At 35.3% G+C, this 26,729-nt stretch overlaps 1 protein-coding gene across 16 annotated transcripts in view; it reads right to left on the bottom strand.

The window, feature by feature from the left end:
* FOXP2 (forkhead box P2) overlaps positions 1-26,729 on the bottom strand; it is a 565,307-nt gene that overhangs the window by 142,413 nt on the left and 396,165 nt on the right. For 14 of the 16 annotated variants that reach the window (XM_045041043.1, XM_023240626.2, XM_045041055.1 and 11 more), the window contains 1 exon segment: positions 13,954-14,043. In XM_045041043.1, the coding sequence (XP_044896978.1) occupies positions 13,954-14,043 (90 nt within the window). 16 annotated transcript variants of the gene reach the window in all.

Genomic DNA, 26,729 nt, shown 5'->3' with positions numbered 1-26,729 from the left:
ATTACTACAAAGCATGTAGGACCTATTAGAGAAGGTAAGATTATTAAAAATCATTACACACTTACAGCATCTCAGATCCAAGCCAGTGATTAAATCTTATTCTCAAGGTGCCCTGGATCAAGGGCTGACACACAGTCAGCAGAACAATCCCAGTTTGGTGGGGCATAGTCACATATAGCATAAGGACCTTCCATTCTTACTCCCCCAGAAAGGTCATCCTTCGACCAGACAGGCAGCCAAAGGCAGGAAGAGAAATTTCTGCCCTTCCTGTCTTCCTACCTGTCCCCAAACTGAGAATTCCTAAAGAAATTATTCATTCATGAAAAAGGTGACCTTGTAGTCAGACAGAACTTATATTCACCCCTGGATCCTTGAGAAAGTTACTGAACCTTTCTGGCCCTATAATTCCTCATAGGTAAAATAGGAACAGCACTAACCAATTCTGGGTTAGGTAGAAACACAATGACCAATCAGGGGTAAAGTACCTGAAACCCAGAACACAGCAGGAACTCATACATGTCAGTGGAGCTGGAGATGAGGGGAGAACAAGCCTTCTCCGAACTTCTACTTACCCCACAAAGTTCCTGTTTTCTTCTAGTGTGGTGGCTTATAACACAGATAATTGCAGAAAATATAGAAAAAGTATGAAATACATCTTTTATCTTCACTATAGCTGGAAAGAAAGTCAGAACTTTCTTGAGCTTTCCAGCAATACCACAACCCAATACGTAATAGCCAAATGAAAATTTTTCTCCTGACCTTAACTTATTTAAATTTTGGCTTCTATGACTATTTTTTTAATCACCCTTCAAAAAAAAAAACACTGTTTCTCTACACGCAATATATGCATATGCTTTACTTATTTAAACTTCTCAGTATTTGTTTCACCACCTATGCATGTTGCACCAGGGTGCGTAACCAGCACTGTGGAGCATCAGCAGCAACTTCCGGGAGGAGAGGCATCACCTCTGCTTACTTGATCTAGCATTGTGCTTTACTCAGTACTGAATATATACTGGATCTGTAAGAACATTTTAGTTATAACTAAAAATATTAAAGCTTAGAATTAAGTCATATAACCCACTCATCTTTAGTCACTTTAATACATAAGTTTGTGTCTTTCTAAATTTTCCCAGAAGGAAAACAACAACAATAACAACAACAAAACTTGTCACTGAAGTATCTCAAGTCATAAAATCTCTTTTCACATATTCCTTGGGCCAAATGAGTTGGCACTAACATCTATTGTAAACTGTTAGTAGCAGACACCGTTAGGTGCCTGCTGCAAAATCTATCGTTCCTTTTTTCTCTACGAAGTTTGGGTTTAGCGTAACAAAGTACCTGGTCAAACGTAATCAATCAGCTTCCCAGATTCAGTTGAAGCAATGTGTTCATGTGATACTGTTCAGGCCAACGAGAAGGAAACAGAAGCTACTATGTAAGGCTTCTTGGAACACTTGTTATTAAAGGGGCTCTGATTCAGCTGGCACAAGCTTATTTGTATTTTGCCATCCCCTTCTTTCCGCCTGGAACATGCCTGGAAAAGGGGCAGCCATCTTGTGACTATGAAGACAAAGGCTACACAGGGGCAGAGCAGGAGGCTAAAAGAAATGTTGGTCTTTCATGTTACCCTTGAGCAGTTGTACCAGGCAAATATAGACTGCATATCTAAGGAGTTCATGCTTTATGAGAAAAATAAATCTATATTCTTAAAAAGAGCAGCTGACAAATTCCATAGAAAATTACGCAGTATTTCAGTGGAAATATTTGAAATTCACATGGCTAAATCAATAGATACGATCAACGCATAAAAGTTATATGCCAATAAATCATACAGAAAGTATAGTTCTTTGATGATATTTGAAAAATCCTCACATCTCATTTGTAATCTTGTACATTTCTGGTATAATTTTGCTAAGCACACTTTTTACTTCCAGTTCCTTAGGAAAAGTATCATTGATATTTAGCAGGGTTAGAACATTGCTAGTACAGAATAATCAAGCAGTATATCTTGTTCAAAAAAGAAAAACAGAATAAATAGGGGGAAAGAGCTTATTGTAAGCAAAATATTATATATCTATAAAATTAATAAACCAGAAGATAAAATCAGGAAAGAAAATATTTAAGAAAAGATAAAAAGGAGGAAGAATTGTTATTGTTAAATAAGTATATTACATGCTATCTACACAGGAAAAGGAATCGGTTGAAGTATTAGTCATAAACAGACTGCCTAATAGAGCTAAGACAAGATAAATTAGCAATGTGAGAGGGGGGTGGGTAATGTGACCTGATTCATGCAACTAATCTAATCATGTAACTGAATCTTTATAACTAACATATATGGGATGATAAAATAAGAATACGATATGGGTTCTCGAAATACACATGGGTGGGGGATTATTTCTCTCTGAAGAGTCAGAGAACACTTGAGGGAATAGGGCCTTAAATTGTGTGTAGGAGTCTGGCAACTAAGGTAGCAGGCAGTGGGTAGGTAGGTGTGAATGACCTTCCAAACAGATGGGAGGAATAGAAACCAAGGCAAATAGGTATCAAAGTTCTTATGGTTCATGTCACCCCAGAAAGTGCTTGGTATATAAGAAACAACCTGTAAATATCTATGAACGACTGAATAAATAAATATACAGCATGTTCAGTGAGCAGTAAGGATTAGGTCATGGTTGTGATGTATCAGGTATATGATGGTGTATAGCCTTTTGTGCCATGGTGAGAGGTTGAAGAAAAGGGAAATTTTCACATTAGAGCAGAGGAATATGACCCAATTAGATCAGAAGGGTTTATATCTGGACACGGTAGAACACAAATCAGAAAAGTTGATGAAAGCATTGGATAAGGGTTGGGAGAGATAAATAATTTCAGTTTAAAACAACTTTGTCTAAGTTGGCATGCACCAGCGGGCAAGTGAAAAAAACAAATCTGGAACATGGCAGAAAGGAGAAACTCAATTATAAACTAGCCTTGATGAATGGACTCCACACATTTACCCCAAATGCACTATGTGCCAGACACTGGAAATGTGAAGATGAATAAGACAGAGTCCCAGCCTCCAAGTAATTCTGATTCAGTGTGATACCTATAAAAATAGAAGTAGGTATATGACATAGAAGTAATATATAGAAACGAATAATTAAATCTACATTGTGTGTGTGGCAGGAGAGAGTATCAAAAGAGACTTCAGAGTAGCTGACAAGAATGTAAAAGGTACCCAGAAGTTTTCTAGATGAAGGTGGAGAAATGCATATTGAGAAAAGAAGGGCAAGGTCAGCTTTGTGGAAACACGAAGCAATGTTAGAGAAACTGCCGCTCACATACCACGTAAAAAGTGTGTGGTGAACAATGAGATCAGCATGCGAGGGCCACTGTAGCAGACAGCTGTCTTTGAAGACAATGAGCCTTTTCCTTAAGGTTCTAACACTGAAAGGGAGGCCAACTGGACATAGTGCATATGTTGGAGGACTTTAGAAAACAAATTGTTTTGATCAAAGATATAAGAAGAGAATGAATTCATTAGTGAGGATTTTACTCATTGAGAGTACTGATGAGAACTAATTGAAAGTAAAATTCTGACAATATTGTTGGAAATGATCCTGGATTATTTGGAAATTATCCATTATCCATGGATAAGTGGAGAGAGACCTCTCAAGGCACCTAGCCAGGGGCCTTTTGAATTAGCTCAGGTTTAATATATATAATTATATATATATTAAATATATATATATATAATATATATATATAATTAAATATATATATAAATATATATATAATTATATATATATATACACACACATATACATACACATAAAGGAAACAAAACAAAACACAGGACAGGATTCAAAGGCTGCTGAATCTGGTAGGAACATGAGGTGCCATTATTTCAGCATTTTTCATTGTGTAGGTTGAAGAACAGAGTTCCAGACATTAAAAGGACACAGTATTGTAATAAGAGAATTCGGAATCAGTACTTTTTTTTAATTGTCAGAACACTTACTATTTTTTAGCATTTATTCATTTGTAAGAGACAGAGAGAGACAGAGCATGAGCATGGGAGGGGCAGAGAGAGAGGGTGACACAGAATCTGAAGCAGGCTCCTGGCTCTGAGCTGTCAGCACAGATCCCAATGCAGGGCTCGAATGCACGAGCCGTGAGATCATGACCTGAGCTGAAGTCAGAAGTCTAACTGACTGAGCCACCCAGGCGCCCCCAGATTCAGTACTTTTTATTACAGGGTCCCACTGTTTCAGAAAAGTAGTTTGGGATTTCTGCATATGACTCTGTGGACCAGCTGCATTAGAATCTTCTGGAAAGCCTAAAATACTTTGATTTTTCCAAAATCCAATCCCCTCAAATTTTTCCTGAATGGTCTTGGGTGGATCCCCAATTCTCCATTTCTTAAATGTTTTGAAGTATTTCTTGGATTTGAGAAACACTGGCCTAAGTGAACTCTAAGACTGCACAGGAGACTGATGACAGTTATTGGAAATATATTCTTCTATAATAAAGAGAAAAGTATCAATGATGCCCCAGTTTTGGAGAAACTAAAACTTTAGTCATATTTCAATCACCAATTAGTATGTTTTAAATGTCTGTTACATGCTTGGTTCTATGGGAAGAAGGTGGAATATGAAGAGAATGATTTTATTGTTTGCAGGTTTTTGTTTTTGTTTTTGTTTTTTTTTTGGTTTGTTTTTCCAAAGATATTCTATTGAAGAATTTACTACAGTTCTTCTGTAAGACAACAGATTTTCCTCATGTCAGCACATCAGTGCTCAGTATGTTCCTTGGTTTGTCACTTGAGGACTTGCAGTAGCACTAGCAGAAGATATCAAGGTGGCAGCTTTTACAGCAGCACAAGTGTCAGCATTAGAAGTGTAAGAATGTATACACTGTGCAAAGGAATTTTCTATTTTGTGTTATAAAAATGCTTTACTACTAGGTACTGCATGTTCTGTGTCTATATGGCAAAACTATAAAAATTGGCATGATCAAACAACAAAGCCTTAAAAAAAAAATAACCACCAGGTAAGCTGGATGTGATTCAGCTGTGAACTGAATGTAAGCAGAGACTCTCATTTCAGGGATAAAATATGAAGCTCAGAATGCTTAGGCCAGTTAACAATGCATGGCCATTAAAATAAAGCTTCTACTCATCTACTGAACCTCTAAGAGGTCTTTTCATTCCTAAGACACTGCCTTCTTACATGCCCCTAAAAAATATTCCAGGCAACTTCTACTCTGAAAGAGTACTCCAGGTAATTTATTAATGTCATTGAGATTTAAAATGAAGGAGGAGAAAACGTTTATATTGAATGCCTTTCCCAATTCTTAAAATATTAGCAAGTAAGGTAGGGGGAACTTGTTTGTTCACTCTGGATTCTTCCTCATATATGCTAGAGTATAAGATCTAGCAGAATGGGTTCTTAAAATTCACAGACATTGAGGATTGGTCTGATAATTTTCAAACCACCAAGTTCCAAAGTTCCAGGCATTCCACTTCTGTAATTTGTCAGGCCATGAAAATGAATCAAGCATGCTGGGGGGAGGCTGATCCATTCTTTACATGGCTGACTTCTCATATACATAAACTAACTTCTCCACCCCCATGATTCTTCTATTATGAATGTATTTTGCTGTTCTCTACCTATTCTCACCGATGTAGGAAAACCTGTGATGTTAAAAAAAATTCTTTCTTCTTTTAAAAAAAAGATATTTTGAAGTCAAGAAAGAATTTTTATTGAAAGCTGGAAGCGATTCACTTATGTTTCAGTTTGCACATGACAATGGTAGCCTAATTCAGAATAAGAATAGTATTTGGAAAGAAGCCTGCATAGACCTCTCCATATTTTTGAACTGGGAATTTCTTGAATTTGAGGGTTCATGAAGATCTCAGGATGCATACCTTGTGAATGTCAAGGGTCTACTATAATTAGTTCTCATGAGTGGTTTCTTCCTCATCTAATCAGAGAACATAATTTTCATCTAAAAAAATCTACTACACTATAGCAATTTATTAATATTTATTAAGTGCCTTTGGGAAAAGTAACTTAGTGCCCAACCATAATTTAACTTAAAATCGTGTTAGATTCTTATAATGAGCTTATATGATTTTCATATTAAGGTAGGGTGGCTTAAATATTTTTGAAAGAACAATTCATTATACCTCTGTTTGATCATTTCAAATGCTGTGCTTCCAAACTCAGCATTATTTAATGAATTATAATCAGCACAACCTAAGATCTCCTTTAAAAACTGGCCATTTAATATAACTATCCCAAGCAATTCAAGTTTGAATATTCACCTCTCAATGAGTTTTCTGGAAAATCTAACAAAAGCCTTTAAGGAATGATGTAACCATTCTGACGGTGACTTTTAAAGAGCCACCTGTAAATGTCTGTCATCAGTAACGGGATTTCTAGCAGTAAATGAAAGGCTCCAGGGTTCCAGGTCCATCCAAGTGTCAAAGATCATCAAGAACTGAGTTGCTTGCATACTACAACTACAACTTAAAATTGCATAATGTAAACTGTAAAAGGAGCACAGATTTTCTATTTTGTTTGTAAGATGATATGCTAGAATATCTTCTAGGTTCAAGATAGAATTGAGTAATTACAGGCATTTAAAGTTACTCTTTTCTCAATATGGGACTGAAGGGACAGAGATTAAGTGAAATGGACAAGACTACATGATGAGAGAAAAGAAGAGGACAATAAAGGAAGAAACAATATAGTAGAAAAGATGAAGACAGTGGGGAAATTTTAAGAAAACCAAGTGGAATACAGGATGCAGGATGATCGAAATATATGAATAGAATCCACTGAGGAAACACAAGGAATCTTAAATGGAAGCGAATTTCAAAATAATTTCACTTTTTGTCTTTAATCATGTACTCACACTGTTCACTTTGTCATTCAATTTGGCTTGTATAACACCTCCAAACATCTTAAGATAAAATTCACAGCCTAAGTCTTAAATCCTATGGAGAGCTCCCTTAACAATATTAATGTTCTATTTCTTTCTTCCTCACTTTAGTTAAGATAGAGAAGGCAAGGGAATATGTTCTTTGAATCCTAATGGATTACACAATGGAACACGTGCTTTGGTTGGTAGGAAAAGAGAAAATTTAACCTCCTAGAAAGCAGTTTTCTTCCAGATTAACTTATGGGAACTCAGTATTAGATATGCAGTATATATTTACTTCATTTACTTATACAATCAGAGACAGAGCAATTTGAGAAAACAGAAGTATATTTACTAACTCTCAATTTTCTATTTAACATTCTTGTAAAAGTAAGTTTTCTTTTTTCTGATTCATTATTTGATCACTTTAGTACTGCAGATTCTAAGAGTTACTGGTGAATGACAAAGAAACTAGGGGATCAACAATCACCAATGTTGCAATTCAAAATTGTATGTATGAAAATGCTCATCTTCATGGACATTGCTTGATATGGTTGACAAGAGCCACCTTTTAAAAGCTCTTCCTTTCCTTGACCTTCGTTGATAAATGCTAATTTGGTTCTTCTTTTCCTCTCTCTCCCTCTTTTTATCCTTCTGCTTCTTTTTCTTCTTGCTCTAAAAAATGTGGATGTTACTGAGCTCCTCTTGGTAAATCATCTTTGTCAGAAATCTCCACTTTCATGGATTCATCTATCATTTCTGGATTATTTCACAAATAGTTGTCTCTGGCTATAATCTCTCTGTCAAGTTCTAATTTTCTAAAAGTTTGTTACTTTAACTTACTTTTCTTGCCATCAGCTCAAACTCCACATGCCTAAGGATCAATTCATCATATGCCTATTTAAATAATTTTTTAAAGTTTATCCTTATTCCAGACCCCTCGCAACTCCCCTCCCCCTAAACATCCTCCAAATGCTCCACTGTTGATGAGATATTCACAAAGCACTGCTTTGATCATATCACCTGCTTATCAAAAGCCTTTAAAGCCCCTCCTACCTAAACAATACAGTACAGACTCCTTATAGGCTCCATACCATCTATACAAGTATTTACTGAGCTTTATTATTCACCAGGCATTGTGAGGCACTGGAGATGAGCAGGAAATTCATGGTCCCTGCTGTTATAGAGCTCACAGCCTTGTAGGAAAGGCAAACGTTAAAAAGTAATTTTATGAGGGGCACGTGGGTGGCTGGGTGACACCTGGGTGGCTCAGTAGCTTAAGCATCTGACTTCAGCTCAGGTCATGATCTCCGTCCGTGAGTTTGAGCCCCTCATCGGGCTCTGTGCTGACAGCTCAGAGCCTGGAGCCTGCCTTGGATTCTGTGTCTCCCTCTCTCTCTGCCCCTCCCCCACTCATGCTCCGTCTCTCTCTTGTCTCTCAAAAATAAATAAATGTTAAAAAAATTAATAAAAAGTAATTTTGCGTGTGGCAACTGTGAAATATGTATGTTGTGGGGGCATATAGAAGGGGGAGATACTTTAGTAGTACCTAAAATACTCAGTGCTGCTTTCTTATAAATTAGGCATATGTAGTGAATAGTGAAAATTATGGACAAACAATTGAAACCATATTATAGAATATCATAACCTTGGATTAAATATAAAATTTCTGGAGCTGATCATAACAGTAATTATTTATTAACTCATTATAAGTGCAAGAATTTACGCTAGTTACTTCACACAGTATTCTTTTTAGTCTTCACAACAATCTTGCAAGATAGGTGTCCTTTGTCCCTTTTTTAGAGAGGAGGTAACAGCCTCCATGACATGGACTCCGAGGACTCTACCTACCCAAAATCTTCCTGATTAAGGACAAAGTAGGCTTCATACTCAAAACGTATGTTCTTTCTCCTACATGCTATGACTAGATGAGATACAAGTTTTCCATTGAAGCATACTTAACAATGATGGACTGGACATCCTAGACCCTCCTCCACAGGGTGTCAGCCTTGAGCAGCTGGCCACGGGTGGCAACATCATCATATTTTAAGGTTGTATTCTATAACATTCTTGTAAAACTGCTTATTTCATGCTGGCTTTTAAGAAATGCTCTGTATTTTAATGGGAAAATGAGTACCACACAGGCATAGTCTGTCCTTGTGAATAGTTTTGAAGTTAAACTTTTTAAAATTTATGATTTATGAAATAAAAACAATGTATTCGACTTACTGCTTATCTTTTTGATACATAGAAAAACAAAAAAACTTTAAAAATATCTTGTTTTCTACATCATAGTGCATTGCTCTACTCAAATCCATATTGCAAATTTTTTGATTTTGTTGCTTTCAGTATTTGAAACAAGATGTTTTAGTTTCCTTCTAATTCTTCCATACTAGAAATCAGAAATTAGGTTGAAAAGGAAATATTCAACATTATTCTTTACCACTGCATGCACGAACATTTATAATTTCCTAAAACCTAAATTATTTATCAGTGTCTAATTCCATATCCTACAGTTATTATTTTCTTCTAGAATATATATTTCATTATTTATATTTCATACTTTATTCTTGTTTATTCCGAGAATATGAAATTTTACAAATGCTGAGTAGTTTACTGCAGAATTTCTTGTTTTGTCTGCTGATGTTAATTTTAACATTTCAAGTTGAAGAAGTAAAAAAGGTAGAAATTTGCTAAATTGTATTATATCACAACATATTTTACTGTAGATTATTAAATAAAATACATAGGTAAAATCATTCTTTGTGTAGCTTTTGTTTCTTCTAAAGTCAATTTATAAAACTACTTCAAGGCATTAAAAAGAACAAAGTTTCTTCAGATATTGTGCAAAATGATACTTGCACAATGGTTTCCACGCATACAGGATTTAGTACGTTGATTCCAAAACATTATTTTTGGCTATGGCATGTTAGTAAACAAGTGCTTTGTAACTGAAAACAAACAAACAAATAAAATCTTAACTCATAAAGTAATACCCAACAAGATACAGCTATTCCTGAAAAATTAAGATGCCTATAACTTGATTAAAAAAATAAATCTTAAAGCACATATTGTAATATTTTGTCCATCAGTTAAGCCCAATGTCTCTATTTTAAAAAGATGAGTGACTTCCTTAACTTATTTAACTGGTTTGTGGCAGAGTCAGAATAAGACCCTTAAGTGTAATTCACTTTTGCTTTTTATTCTTCTGTTCTTGAACTATTTAATACAATTATTTAAAAAATATATATTTTAATTACCTATTGGAAAAGAGAACCTTATATTAGATATTAACCTACAATGAAGGAAGTGATTACAATACTATATACTAATATTCATCTAAGATAGCAAAGCAATGTCATTTACCTTAAATTTACGTCTCTGCTCTGCACAGCTGTTGAAGAACCACAAGTCTGTCTCATGGCTGTAAATGTAACAAGAACAATAATGCGACCAATTTTCACACCTAAACTAAATTAAGTAGATTTGTCATAGGCTAGAAAACTGATAATGTATTTTACAAAAAATTTAAAATTTACAGATTATGGAAGTGTGCATGTGTGCATATGCAAATGTGTGTGTGTGTGTGTGTGTGTGTGTGTGTGTGTGTGTGTTTAAAAACAGTAAAAGAAATTTACTCTTTTTAATCTGGAAATTAGTTTTATGAGATTGAAAGCATTACTTATTCTCTTTGGCTAACTTTTCTTTTTATGATCCACTATGGGTAAACCAAGCCTAGGAAGTTCTAGGAGTAGATATAAATAAATATCAGAAATCAAGACAAGAGGCTGTCTTTAGCCATTATAGTGTGTTTTCTGGGGTATACAGTAAGCATGTAAAGAAGAAACATCTGGTAATGCCTAGGTTAATATCAGCTCCCATTTGCATCACAGTCTTTATATACTATTCATCAATATGTCATTAATCAATGTACCTACTGACTGGCCCTATTCAATTGGCGTTTTATGGAATGAATAGAAAATGTAAATATGTTTCAAATACATATATTCAGATATCTATACATGAAGAGTGAAATTATTACTACAATCGGTACTCGAGCTTGTCAGATGTGATTTTTTTCTTTCCATTTTGTATTAGATAGGCTAATATCTAAGTCATCTGTAGCACAAAACCCTGAAAAAAATGTAAATGAAAAAGTAATAGCAGATAAATACTAGTCTGTTGGAAATAGACTCTCTACCATGTCACACTTCAAATCTGGCTACTACTTTTCAACATTTCAAAGAAATCAGTTGAGTATAACAAGACCTAATATTGTTCTTGTGACTTGAGCCATCAAAACAGATTTTTTTATATCTCTGTATTTTTTTTCAAACCTTATAAAATAGTTCTCCATCAAAACTATATTTGAAAACGAAAAACACGTCCTTTCTTTTGGTCCTCTAAAAATGTGTTATGTATGATAAAGCACAAACCACCATGATCTATTATCAGCACCAAATACCTAGCCTTTATAAGTGCAGGTTTTGAAACACGTTCAATTATCTTTATTCATTTTAAGAGATAATCTACACTAACTCTATTCTGAAAGATTGGCTAAACTCTTTGTTAAGTAGAAAAAGAACTAGACTGAAAAAAATTCGTCAAAGTTTTAAAGTGTTAATTTCATACTTTATGGTTAAAATTTTTAACAAAAATATGCAACCCTTTCACATAAGTGGCTAATAGTGCAACTCACATTAAAAAGCATTTGAAGATGCAAGGATAAGCATCACCTAATATCCTCATTTGACAACATATGCAAACTAGGAAGATGCTGCTAGGTTTGTAACACAATCCCAGTATGTTTACAGTTGCTAAACTTATCAAATTCTGTGAGATACTAAAACTTTAGGCTCACATTATATTAATCACAGTGTATAATTTGGTGAACAGGTAAGTCTTCATTCATTACTTCTAAATTCTCATTCATAAAAACCAACTTTTCATTCCTATGACATTTTGGCATTAGACCTGATTAAAATACAAAATAATAATAAAATGCTATAGTTTTATAATTTATACAAAGGAGATATATTAATATGCATCATAAAACACTAAATATAAGTGACACAAGAAAAGTCTGTGGTAATGGTTAGCACTTGAAATTGTTAAAAGATATTTAAATTACTTTCAATCATCCTTTCGCAATAAAATAACAAAATTGAGGACTTCCGCCCGAAATTTTATTTATACGACATTTGGTACATGAGCAACAATTTCTTATTTTAGAGTCATTAATATTCCTACATTATATGTGTGTGCTTTCCAAGAAAAATTATGTATATTTTAGTTAAACAAAGTATCAAATCTTGCCCTCCAATACAACAAAAAAAAAGAAAGACAAACTAAAGCCCAACCATTCTTTCCAAAGATACCCTGGTAACCAGCAATAAAGAAGCTTCTACTGGACTTAGCTTTGGGGAGGAAGGAACAACTACTTTGTCTTTTTTATCAAGGGGCATGTTAAAATAGAATTAGGACAATATGTAGTGCTTTTCCCAAAGTCGAAAAAATAAACTCCTACCTTTGGCTTATGCTGCCAGCAACTAAACCTCCCTTGCTATGCCAACAACAGTGCAAAATTCCCATTCTGAAGCTACAGTGAGGAAAATATTTCATTTGCTATCTTATGTGACTTCTATGCAGATTTTTCTCTGTCATGTAAATGTATGGAGAGGCTCCCTTTGACTAAGAGAATTTGATGGAAATACTCCAATCACTGTCATTTACTTGGGGAGAGATGATGGTGAGAAAAGTGTGTCACCATAAAACTACTGATTAGTTTAAGCAAAAGAATGTGACATTTATTTTTTTTTTAAAGTTAAAACGAATCTTAATCTCAGGCTGATTCACTACAACTTTTGCAATCATGGCAGACATTTGAACTTTACACGGTTGGAACACAACCCCTCTCCACAAGTCCTCCTTCTTCCCACCCACCTCCCACGAAAGGGCTGGTTCCCAACAACATATATTCTGATCTCAAATTTGTTTAGGGACCAAAAATTTAATCCAGTTTTTAGGGAATAAGTAGTTTCTGGATTGTGTAGATAAGTAGCCTGTAATTCTCTGTCATTCAGAAGGCCATCATGTAAGATTTAATTACTAGCATCTGGGAATACACCTGAAAATGAAAATAGACAGCTAGGCCATTAAAAAAAAAAAAAAAAAAAAAAAAACCCAAGATTGTTTTGTTAAAATAAAGGAACAAGAAGGATGCTTACTTTTTTTTTTTTTTAAACTAAGCTTACCTTATTAGGCTTACATATAACACAGGATTCAGGAAAAACCATTGCTTATCTTTCAACAGAGCTGATAAACATTTTGAAAGATGTTTTATGTAACTCCAGATTCTACCTTCCAAACATTAAAAACAACACCCTAAAAATGCTTCTTCTCCCCAAACAATGGCCTATATACCCTGGGTAAGACTATATGAAACAGTGGTTATATTACATAAGAAAAAGTTACTTTAAAGGACATACATATACTATCAGTTGCACAGGACAAACATAGTGAATAAGGACAACAAACTCCAGAATGTGTTTTTATAACTGTAGCAACAGCAATAACTCCTTGGCAAACTCAAACAGTTTTTCTGGCAACCTTGGAGGTTTTCTGCATTTGTCACTTGGATACAACTGCGGAGGTTGTCTAAGACTGCTTTGTCCCTTTCCACACCATCTTACTATGGCTTTGCTTTTGGAGAAGAAATTTCACATTTTATTTTAACTTGTGAATAAAATTCTGTTAAAATCCCACAAGGGAGTTTTATACAAAACTTCTTATGCCTACGTATACCAAATGTGGTTTCTATACAATTTTTGCAATAAGTGGCCTTGTACACTTTTGAAATCTATGGAAATAGAAAATATTTTTCTCTTTCCAAAAAGTAAAATGGGCTCTCTTTTTGAATTAAAATTAGCAACACATGCAAATGTAATAGTTTTCTGAATGTATACAACTGGGTCTGCACATTTGTTACCATTACGAACATCTTTTAAAATAAGATCTCAAGGACAAGAATGCTTTACTAACCTGCAGTGGTCTCTGTTTATCACTGCTCTTGGGAGATTTCAATCCACTTGTTTGCTGCTGTAAGAGAAGTTGTCTAGCTGCTTGGAGAGCCTAAAAGTAAAAAAGGGAGCAATATCTAAATACTTTGTTGAATGGTAAATTGATTATCAATAATTGGCTATTCCTTGGTTAATAGTAAAAGGCTTCAATGTATGACAGCTCCTTTCCCATCCTCCCTTCTAGAGAGAATTATTAAATATCTTCTAATGTGAAACAAAAACTCCACATATAACACATACACAACTTTACTTAAAGTCATGGAGATACATGGAATCCTGCAGGAAATAAAGTTAATTTGTTTAAAGTGCTTAAAGAGGAAAAAATCATAAACTGCATCAATAACCTCATTTCCACAAGGAACTTGTCTTTGAGTGTTCAACTAAAATGCCCACTCCCTTTTAAATTATCATTCAATTTGCATTTTCATATTACAATTTTGAAGCAAAAGCAGTAGACTTCAAGTGTTACCGGAAGCTGTAATTAAATTTGACAAATCAACATCAGATTATCTTGAAAGTGAATTAATAAGGATTTTCACCAAAGATTAAAAACACTTTTTTTGTACTTACAATTCAAGGGGAAACCTCTCCTTTGACAAAATAAAGTGCAGTTTTAATGCCAAATAAAATTGAGTGGTTTTCATTTGCATTCTTAGCAAAATCAGAGAACAAAGAAATTACCACTCAACCAATCAGGTTTGTTTCTATGTGTGACAGAATACCAATCAAAATAGAAGATGTTTTCATTTATTTTTATGTTTTTTTTCCCATTCAGGAAAACAAAACTTAACATAAGAAATTAAGCATTTCATTTACAGGAGGAGGGGCAGTTTGGTGAGTACACTATATAAACTTATATAAAAACGAATGTCATGAAAAAATACATATTGAGATGCTTTTAGGGTAGCAGTATAAATTAAGGGAAAAAAAAAACTTTTTAAGAGCCTCTACTTTGCAAACTCATTTTTTCTCTCAACAACTGAGTTTAATGAACACTAATGATGAAATTTCTCAACACATAAAACTAAAATAAATCATTGCCCTACTCTGTTTTTCATTGTTTTAGAATACAAGGTAAATTTTTCATGATGGGAGAATATCTTAGATCAATATTCTACTATCATAATTGAGATTCTAAGCTGATAAAAAGTACAATTTTGATTGGAATCAATGATCTGGTTTTTAAGAGAGTTTCTAGTATCCATGACAACAGTTGCTTTGACAAGATGTGCATATGGCATTACACTGCCAGCTGGTGTGAACAATGTTTGAACTACTGCATTGAGATGCTGAGCAAACAGAAAAAGTTGCCACGTCTTAACCCTCGGGGAAGGCAGTCATCCCCTGATCAATTATGAAAAGACAGAGAGAGGGCTGCTACAGTCTGGCTCCAAGCAAGTTTTCTGAGAAGGCAGGCAGACATAGAAACCAAAGTAAACAAACTGAAGGCACTATAGCACCCTCCCCTAACAACGCTGATTTGTCTTCCCGGAGCAGGATCTGGCATAGTTTGTAAAGCACACTTTTTACATTTAGAGACACACTCACTCAGAGCAGCAATCTTTTGTTTTTTCAATTTTTCAAGTAATTACTACCTCGATGTTTCTAAGGATGGCACATTCCAGTGAACTCAGGCAATTTCATGTGAAGTGCAGTTTGACAAATAAAAGACCAAGTAAAAAAGTCCCCAAATACTTTATCACAAAACTTAGTTTAAAAGATTTCATTTAACATTCTAAATGATACAGCTTCACTTTTTAAATCACAATTTATAAAATAACTCCAAATGATATTGTGCAAGTGGAAATTACCATAGTGTGACTTAGGCTGTGCCTATGTGAAACTCTCAAGAAAAGAAAAAAAAAAATCCATCAACTATCTTTGCCTTTGTTGCCACAGTCCACACAAATTTTGCCTCATCTTTTTCATATAACTGTTTTTCCCCTTTTGTGTACACACAGACTTATTGAGTTTATATTTAATTCTGTAGCCATTTATTACTCTTAAAGGATTCTGATGAACATAGTTGTGAATCTTGGAATCATGGACGGCTGGGACTAAAAGCAATCATAGAAATCATGTACGCTGATGCCCTCAGTTTAACAAATGAGAAAATGAGGCCTAGAGTAATCAAGTGTTTTGTTCAAGGTCTCCCGCTTCCAGGCCAGAGTGCATTCCAGTGTGCCATGTTGTCTCTCTCTGTTCCATCAAAGAAACCGTTAGATGGCAATGAGTAAAGCTGGAGGAAAGGAGCACATATGGCGCCATAATGAGTGATTTTTACCTATAAAGAGAGCATATTCATTTATCCAAACCTAAAAGAAAAACTACAATATAATCTTTTTACATTTGAATTTGTAAAAGTTTGAATGGAACAACTACCACGGAACACAGATTGTTTTTATCGCTGAGTGTTCCTGCCATCCTTGACTTGGATATCCTCGACCAATACCTGATGGAACTCTAAGCTCTTGGAACCCTCTGATCATTTGACCAGTTACTACAAATAAACTGAACAATTCTAGAGCTGGACATAAGTCTTACACATTGTTTAGCTTAGCTTTCACAATTTCCAGACAAGTGACTGAAGCACCAACATGACAATAACTTGATTAAAGTCACAAAGCAGTAGCATCGTTTGGTCAAAAGTTCAGGCTTGAACTTCTAAGCTGTCTTCCAAGCTTAGGGCCCTATTCATGTCACCATCCTGCATGATACTCATTCAGCTCAACCCACACAAGAAATCCAATGGAATATGCAACACCCAGTGGCTATAGAAAGACACTAGAAAATTAGATTTATTGAAATTGCAGCACATGAAAATTCCCTGGACAAAAGCATACGTGTACATGTGCATGTTTTTACAGGAGTAATAGTAATAGTAGAATACGACAGACAGCTGGCTAAACTTTTAAAGTACCTTGGTTTCCACGCACATTGAGAGTTATCTTTAAAATAGTCCAGGATCGGGGGTGCCTGGGTGGCTGAGTTGGTTAAGCGTCTGACTTTGCCTTAGGTCATGATCTCATGGCTCATGGGTTCAAGCCCCGCGTCAGCTCTGCGCTGACAGAGCCTGCCTGGAGTCTGCTTCCAATTCTGTGTCTCCCTCTCTCTCTGCCCCTCCCCTACTTGTGCTCTGTCTCTCTCTCTCTCTCTCTCTCAAAAATAAATGTTAAAAAAAGTTTTCTTTTTAATAGTCCAGGATCATCTTTCAGTACAAATTCTTACGAAAAAGAGCCCCTCTCCCCTCCTCTCTAAAATAAAAAAAATAAATTAATTAAAAAAAAAAAAACAAACATTTGCCTATTCCAACATTCTTTTAGTAGCAGTAGAGACTGCCGTAGCAAACATAAAAGTCAGGAGAACAAAAAACAACTCTAAGATATCAGGAATGATTTAAAACTTATCCTAAGCAGGCATCTCTGGCAGTGTGCATTCTAACTGCAGGCATCACATGACATTTTTATTCCCAGCATTCTGGATATCATTTTAGGACTGAATTTTAATAAACAATTGCTCACAGATATTTAGTTCATCTTAGTAATTTATTTTGTAACTACCCAAAAGATGAAAGATTATGAGATAAAATACTTTCATCAATATAAGGTGTTAGGTGTCAAATTACATAAAATATTAATTTGAAAATCACTTGTCCACTTCAATTGGTAAATAGAAAAGATAAATTCCAGGGCCATTCATTAAGTTCTATGAGCTATTTAGGATTTATATGATCACCCTCTGCTCTGCAAAAAAAAAAAAAAAAAAAAAAAAAAAAAAAATTAGAGCAAAGACAAGAGATGTTTACAGAATCTCCTTTAATAATGACTGAGTGTGATTCTAGTGAACAATAAGAAAGAGGTTTCTAAGACAGCCAAACCATATCTAGTTTCCAAAAACACATTTGTTTTGAATTAATAGTGCACTTTACTTAATGAAGTTATCTAATTTTAGTAAAGTGAAAGAAAATTAAGATAGGACATTTTAAAAATTGGAATCAGATTAAATTAAAGTATTTTGAAAAATGAATAAAAATTTTTACAACAGATTAAAGATATATTTTTGTTAGGCTGCAGAGGTGTGGGAATGCACAAGTTTTTCAGAATTCAGTGCATCTGACTCCACAACACGTATTACATTGTATGTTAACTAAATGGAATTTAAATAAAAACTTTAAAAAAATACTTACTGAAAACAGCATTCCTAATAGTTACTGTTTAATTTCAAATAAACTAAAATTCTGTAAGAAAAACAGAAGTTCAAGTTATCACCCCTCCACAACAGTAGTAATTTTATGCTACCTATGAATCTCATATATGGACAGTGACTTTAATGAGTAGGTCGTTATGAGAATTAAGAGTAAAAAAGCTTTATAACCTGTCAGATCAATATCTTGAAAAACCCTGAAAACGTTCACAAGGAGTAAAATTGTTTGAGAATAGCTCAGAAACACCCAGTGAAACCAAAAATGTTGAGCATTCTAAGGTTAATAAATAACTTCTTTTTTTCAAAGTAAATATATGTATATTTTGGGAGAAAACAGACATCACTCATATCTCTCCCTATAAAAATAGGAATGCTTAACCTATCAGCCTGTTGCATTTGAGACATTAAAATGAAAAATGGCATCTACACCCATTAATATCTTCAATGTATAAACAGCACAGCATGACACATTCTTGAGAGCTGAAGGCTACAAAATCTCTCTGAAACATAAATAACAAAGCACTCAGAAGCATATTTGATGTTGATATTCATCTCTGAGAAAAACACTGCTGCCTAGGCTTCTTATGAAAATAGATGCAGCCCAAATGGATCTCCTGTAATTGGTTTCAGATAGCGAGGTCAGAAGAAATATGATACAAGAAACGATTATGTGGAACAGGCAAAACAAGAATGTTTACACAGGCACTCCCTAGTTATACTGACAAGGGGTGTATACTTTGCAGATAACCAGTACCAAAAAAAAAAAAAAAAAAATGCCAGCAGGACATTCAAAATTTTGCTCCTCATACTCACATGCTTTAACCTTTAACATATGACGTCTTTAACATGTTACTTTGAAAACTGAACGTGAAATAAGTTTTCAAACAGAATTTCATTGTCTAATTATTTTCACAAGTGTGGTTGATAAAAAGCATATTCGGAGCTTCCACAAAGGATGTGAATTCCTATTCTGTTTGGCCTTTCCTCGCATTATGTTCTCACTAAAGGGAATATACTGATAAATGTAATCTGAAGTCTTGTAATGCTATTTAATAGAAGAAAATTAATCATCTAATTGTCATATCCTATTTTCAAACAGCAATCTATCAGAGTGAAATTATGCATCTGTAGCTATTGACCTCTCATTTTATCATGGATGATACATAATTAGACTAAGTTTGTTGGGAAAAAAGAGCTAATTACCAAAAAATATTTTAAAAATAATTGTTATTTTTATTTTCCAGTATACTTCACATAAAGTTAAAAAATAAATGTGTAGGTATATGGTGTTCATAGTGTGGACTACTATGGAAGTTAAAGTGAGAAGCTAAGATCATTTATTTCATGGTAGTATAATAAGAGTGAATTATTAATAATAAAGCATCCTGTTTACTAATCTAATGTCAGGCTGTCTGGGCTCGGTATTCATGATGTAGATCCAAAGGAAAGAAAATTGAGGCACGGGATGTGTGATGGCCTAGATTCTCAAGTCACCCTCACATGACTTCTAAGGAAGTCCTCAAGGTTCAGATCCAAACCCAATATTCAGTATCTTCCAATATGGCTCCAAACTCCCAGATAAGCTCAGAAACCTTTCCATAAAATAAGCCTGTGAATTCATGGCAAGTTATGGCTAAGACAGGCTTTTGTTGTTGTTGCTGTTTTTTCAGGTCTAGCGTCATATACTCAGTTCAATGGGATGAACAGGTTCTCTTCCTTAGAGCTGGCATTCCAGAGGCTACAGTAAATGATACTAAGTAGCCTGTTATTCAGATTTCTATTTTATTTATTATTTAGTTGCTAATGATAATGAATTGCTAATGGAACACGTAAAGAACATTAATATAATCTACAGCAATGTTAAATAAAATTCCTGTTCACATATTAAGGAATTCCATCCAACTGCAAAACTCCCAAGTATGAAAGGTAAAGATGAATTGGAACTAATTTTATTAAAATTGTTAAAATTAATATTTTTACAGTATCTCTTTATTATGGTACATGTTCCAGGAACTGCAATGGTTTATGCACATTCAGTTATTTCTCTTCTACTATGAAATATTTTATTATTTTTTCAAACATTCTTCGGATTTACTTTTTATTTCTCACATACTTACAACACTTTGGTTGCTTTAATTTTTTTTAGTGTTTATTTATTTTTGAGAGAGACACAGCGCAAGTGGGGGAGGGGCAGAGAGAGGGGGAGACACAGAGTCCAAAGCAGGCTCTAGGCTCTGAGCTGTCAGCACAGAGCCTGACACGGGGTTAGAACTTGTGAATCGCAAGATCATGACCTGAGCTGAAATGAAGTCGGATGCTTAACTAACTGAGCCACCCAGGTGCCCCTGTTTTGTTTTGTTTTTTCTCAATATGAGGCCCATACCATCTTTAGTTTGGACATGGACTCAAGACTTATTATTGCCACATTTTTATAATTTCAACTTGCATACTAGATATTAACTGAAAATACACGCTACTAAATTATAGTATATCTGAAAATAAACTATTATTTGAATCCTGTATTCTAGACTTCCTCTGTAATTTCATAATAAAACTACAAAAGAGGTAGAATTTGGGAAAATATTTGTAAGAATAAAATCCATCAAAAATTACTTGTCATTATAAATTTTTTTTGCAAGTATGCTCCATGTATCAAGCAAAGCACTAAGCACTGCACACTTCTGGAGGTGGGGGGTGGGTGATGTGACATTGTTTTTACTTTCAAAGAGCTTCGTGTCTAACAAGAAGCTCTACCTTTTGGTAGAAACAACCCAAATGTCCATCAACTGATGAATGGATAAACAAAATGTGGTCTATCCATACAATGGAATATTACTCAGCCATAATAGGGAATGAAGTATTGATATATTCTATAATGTGGGTGAACCCTGAAAATAGGCTAAGTGAAAGAACACAGCCACAAAGGCCACATCTTATATGATACATTTATATGAAATGTTCAGAATAGGCAAAACTGTAGAGACAATGTTGATTTGTGGTTGCCAGGGGCTGGAAGGAGGGGATAATACACAGTGACTGCTAATGAGTATGGGGTTTCTTTTTAGGAGCGGGGAGAAAATATTCTGGAATTAGACAGTGGTGATGGTTGCACAAACTTGTGAATATACTAATATCTACTGAAATGTATCATTAAAAAGGATAAATTTTATGGTATGTAAATTACATCCAATTAAAAATGTTATATAGTTAAATAAAAGATTTGTGATGTTAATTATATCGCAGCAAAGCTGGGAAAAATAGAGAATAGGGGGAAAAAAGGAATTGTAGAGGGAGAAGATGAATGGGTTCTCATATACCAAAAACTCAAAGAGGCTAAGGATTAATGAAAGTTCTTGTTGATTTGATAATTAGCATGGGACCTATCAGAGAGCAGTTCCCATTGAGCATTGAAGTAGAAATTAGACTGCAGAGAATTATAGGGGAAAACCATGGCTACAAGTGCAAACAATTCTTTTGATAGTTCTGCAAGGACCAAATAAAAAAGAACTATAGTTTGAGAGGTTGTGTGTGTTTGTTGTTTGTCTTAAAGACAGTTTGCTAATAAGCTAACGGGAAGAAACAGACGCTGTAGTAAGGAGAAAGGAGGAAGTCACTAGAAGGGATGTGAAGAGGCCTAACTCAAGGAGCGGGAGCAGGTGACAGCCTTGTGGGGAGAAGAAATACATCATGCTCAGAGACAATTTGAAGACAAGGGAGGACAGGTGACTTTGCCAGGCAGAGGTAGGAAGAGGAAAGAGTTCACACTGAATAGTCTCAATTAATTCAGACAATAAGGAATTGACTGAGAATGAGAGAAAGATTGGAACTGCTGAGGAAACAAAACTGAGAAAGCTTTACTCTCATTGTTCTGAGAAATACAGCTAGTAGAGTAAAAACTGGCATATAAAATGTTAGAGTATGAAATGTACTTCCGCAGACACTGATGACATACAGATATACGGAGGTCTTCTGAAATGTTGCCTCCATAACTATATAAAGAACTACTTACTTTCCCACTGCTCTAATTTGGGATCATCACTACTCAGAGTCTTTTTATACTTTTAACCTGGCCAAGGGGCCTGGCATCTCCAATTATATCAGGTATAAGCGAAAGAGTCACTTACAATATATGCTATGTTATTGTGCATTCTGAGGACTGGTTGTCTTTAGTTTTGAAAAGACAGCAAAATAAAATATGTCTGTGACACTGCTACTATTGGCATAGCTGACTTTTCAAAAGCTCCTCTTTGTAACTAGAAGAGAAAATATGATGTAATGGTATTGACTAGATTTCAGAAGACATTCTTTCGCCTTTTATTAGTTGATGAACTTGGACTACTTGATCACAGCGAGCACTAATTTTCTTGTCTATTAAGTGCTATTAATATTTACCTGATTTGTGAAATCAGAGAAAAAAATGTATTTGGAAGTATTTTAAAGGCTAAAGTATAAAGTAATATTATTTCAAGTGAAACTTTTGAACTTATATAATTCCTACAGTCGATATCAGTTCTTCTATGTGTAAGCACGTAGGTTAGGTTCCATGCAGTGGAGACTGACGACTGATTTTTAGCTTTATAAAGACTGCTAAACAGGTATGTGCATTTAAACTATCCAGGCCTGGCATATGGTAATTCCTGAAAATTTACCTCAATATTTATTGACTTCTCTGCAATCTACTCAGTAGAAAAATGTCCCATCGGGTAGGAAAAATATCTGAACAGCTTCGTGTCCTATCATATTTTGCAAAGTTGTATTTTAATCTCTGCTGAGTCTGAAATGGTTTATAACTTTACAAATATACTGGTGAGCTACACCCCTGTCTTCTCGCAGACCCACATCACCACCGCTATGGGATCACCTGCCCTCAGGGATCTTTTAATATGGTAGAGGAAAGATGAAAAATATATTCAATATAACCACCCCGCAATGCACAAATGTGCTGCATGCCATTAAGAGGTACAGAAAGTGGCTGTGGGGATTCAGCAAAGACAAAAAGGAAGAAAAAAAGGAGAATTAATGCTCGGTAAGTGCTCATTATATGCCAGCTATCATTCTAAATCCTCGCACATGCTATCTCATTTCATCCTGGAGACACCCTCCTTTATTATAGAAGTGTAAACTGAAGCTCAGAGTAGGTAGGTTATATGTTCAAGCTGTTTCACATATCCTTGAAGTGGCGTAAGAGATCTGAACAACTATCTGGCTGACTTTGAAGCTAATGCCCTTTCCACAAGGAGTGGTAAGGAAGAGTAGATCATTAAAGAGACTTTTATTTGATAAAAAAAAAAAAAGGCAAAAACTGGGCATAAAAAGAACAAAATACATTCTGAGTCATTAACAACGTCGCTAGCTGTGTCAACTAGAACCAGCGTAAAGAATTCTAAGATCCTATTCATGTTTTCTTTTTCCTTACTTATCATGAGAACTAGACAAACAAGCTTATATACTAAAGGCGATCCACTATCCTAAAAAGACAGCGCCTTTGAAGTTATTAGACACTTATTTTATGATGGTGGTTACAAACAAAAACCCAATATTAAAGATGAAAATATTTTGATATTCATCTTTTGTCACAACCAGGCACAAAACAATAGCATCTGCTAATAGGCATTAAATAATATGTACCATGTTCTGATAGATTTAGAAGTAGGGTTGTCAGATAAAATAGAGGGTGCCCAGTTTAATTTGAAACTATTTGTATTTTTACTTGCTATATTTGGCAACCCCAGTGACAAAAGTATTTCAGAATATGTTGCCAAGATACAGGGATTTATTTATATTGAGTTTTTCATTTAAAGGTGAATTCTATTTATTTCATCAGTGGAAATCTTTCTTTAGTCCTAATGAATAACAACGTCATCTATAGCCATATTCTACAGGTGAGTCAGGGGAGTGACTTGGGGGCTTGGGCTGCTTTCCTGTGGGAAGGAAAGCTTATGGGGCTACAAAGGCATAGCATAAGGGTGGGGTGGACCACTCCAAAGGAAAAGTAAGTGCACTAGTTTTTGGAAAAGCCAGACCAAAAAAAGCAGAGGTAAAGTTTGTTAGAGTTCATATTCTAGCTTCCTGCAATTGACACAGAGATGAGAAAAATGCAAAACTCTTGGCTCTCTATTCACCCTCCCCTCAGCAAGGATGAGGATTGGTAGCCAGGAACCCTGAGGCAAAGATTATGACCCTGCGTGGCACCAAGGGGAGGCAATGCTACAGGAGATCTAAAGGAAAGAGCCTTGAGGCGGAGAGCCTCTGCCTACTTAACCCAGAAGCTAACTAAGCCAGTCCCAGAGGAGGAAGAGATAGTGAGCACAAAACCATTTAGGAAGGGAGAGGCCTTGATTAGTTCAAGTGCAGGCACTGGGTTGAGAACCTCTAAAGGAAAGCCCTTCAAGCTAAAATCAGAGTGTTCTTAGAAACAAAATGACAGAGTTGCGAAAGAGGTCTCAGAAATTCCAAGTTCTAATCCCAGTAACATTCCAAGTTTCCCTCCAGTGATGAAACCTGAATAAATTCCTTCTCCCCAAGCACTTTACAATTTACTAGTCCTATAGGGCAATCTAAAGAGCAAGACCTAAAATTCAGAAGAGAAGAAATGCCAGTCATCGACAACTAATTGGTGATTAAGCACTGCAAGCATTAAAAAAATAGTGACTGAATGAATGAAAGTAGGAATACATTTCTACTAAGTCACAGTGAGCATTTTGTGTTTTTAGGCTATGTTGTTTCACAGTGTAAATTATGAAGCACATATATGCCTGTGTAATTCAGTTTGAAACAAATTCCCTAAGATTAGAGTTTAGAGATCTTGGACAAACTCCCCTAAAAGAAGAACACAGGGTATTTCCATTTTGTGTTCCAGCAATCACAGAATTTAGGTTACACTATCTTTAGCATATACAGTGGCAAATTGTAGTAGTTAACCATATAAGGTCCATACAGGTATTCTTTTGAATACAATCCAAACTGATGGTGGTAAAAAGCATCACCTTAGTATATCAATAAGGACCTTTTTATGTAATTTTTATGGAGTCTTCTGTGCTTTTGCCCTAAAAATCTTTTTTAAGTGCTGAGTTTTTAAAATTTAATTCTATCAAGAATGTTAAAATATTTTTCTGATTTAAAAATCATTTCTGGGGTGCCTGCGTGGCTCAGTTGGTTAAGCATCAGAGCGCGGCTCAGGTTCGGCTCACAGTTTGTGGGTTCGAGCCCTGCATCAGGCTCTGTGCTGACAGCTCAAAGCCTGGAGCCTGCTTCCAATTCTGTGACTCCCCCTCTCTCTGCCCCTCCCCTGCTCATGCTCTGTCTCTCTCTTTCAAAAATAAATAAACATAAAAAAAAATTTATGACCCTGCGTGGCACCAAGGGGAGGCAAAAAAAATTTGGTGGCTCCTGGGTGGCTCAGTCAGTTAAGCATCCGACTTTGGTTCAGGTCATAATCTCATGGTTTGTGAGGTCAAGCCCCCCTTGAGGCTCTCTGCTGTCAGCACAGAGCCTGCTTGGGATCCTGACGCCCTCTTCTCTCTGCCCCTCACACACTCGTGTGCTTGCTTGTTCTCTCTCTCTCTCAAAAATAAAAAAACATTAAAAAATTTAATCATTTCTTATATTGAGTTATCTGTAATAGGGTTCTTAGAAAATAAATATGTAAATAAAAAAATATAATATCCACTTAGAAAATAGTGCCCCTTGGTAGAAACCAAGAGATGAAGAGGCAGAAAACAGGAGGGCCCAGAAAGGTTCTTTGTTTATAGGAAATGTCTTGATAAGAAATATATTTCCTAAAGGTGATTATTCCTCTCCTATTTTGTTTTCACTCTCCAGCTTATCTCCATTACCACAATGAGACTGAAGACTAGGAAGGTTGGGAGAGAACAACTGTTTGTCCCCTTGTCACCAGTTTTTCTAGCAAACTTTGGTTGGTAGCCCACTTTATTTATATTTTTATTTTATTTTATGTTTTTTATTTATATCATTTCATTTCATTTCACTTCACTTCATTATTTTTTTGATGCAAAATGCTTTATTGTTTCCATTTGGTCCATGGCTTGGGGAGAGGGCTCCAGGGTGGTTTGCTGCCTAGTGGCTGCAGGGAAAGGCTCAGACACAAGCCCCGGCAGAATGCCACCCCCCCCACCCCCGCAAAGCCTGTGGGGCTCCAGAGGCTCCTAGTCATGCTTGAAGAGATACTTTGGAAGAGATACTTTCCCAGTCCAGTCTGGGGTGGCCCACTTTTTGAAGATACATAACATCCAAACCCAGGGAACAAGTCTGGGCATCCTACATTAGCACAAAATATATTTCTGTTAAAAAAAAAAACCCAAGCTCCACTTGTTCTCTCTCTTACTCTCTCAAAATAAATAAACAAACATTAAAAAACAAAACAACAACAAAAAAAACACCAAAACTCAAGTCATCCTGACACTCCTAGTTGGTAGGTGAATACATTCACTTACACTTAGGATCTAGTACTGAAAGCTCCCCAAGGGCTAGAAGTGTTTCTAAAGAATCATGTCCCCAAGAATGTGCAGCACAGGA

This window comes from Felis catus, chromosome A2 (assembly GCF_018350175.1).
Source record: "Felis catus isolate Fca126 chromosome A2, F.catus_Fca126_mat1.0, whole genome shotgun sequence".
Classification (NCBI taxonomy): domain Eukaryota; kingdom Metazoa; phylum Chordata; class Mammalia; order Carnivora; family Felidae; genus Felis; species Felis catus.
The sequence above is the reverse complement of the archived record's forward strand: the minus strand, read 5'-3'. Positions and strand labels throughout refer to the sequence as shown.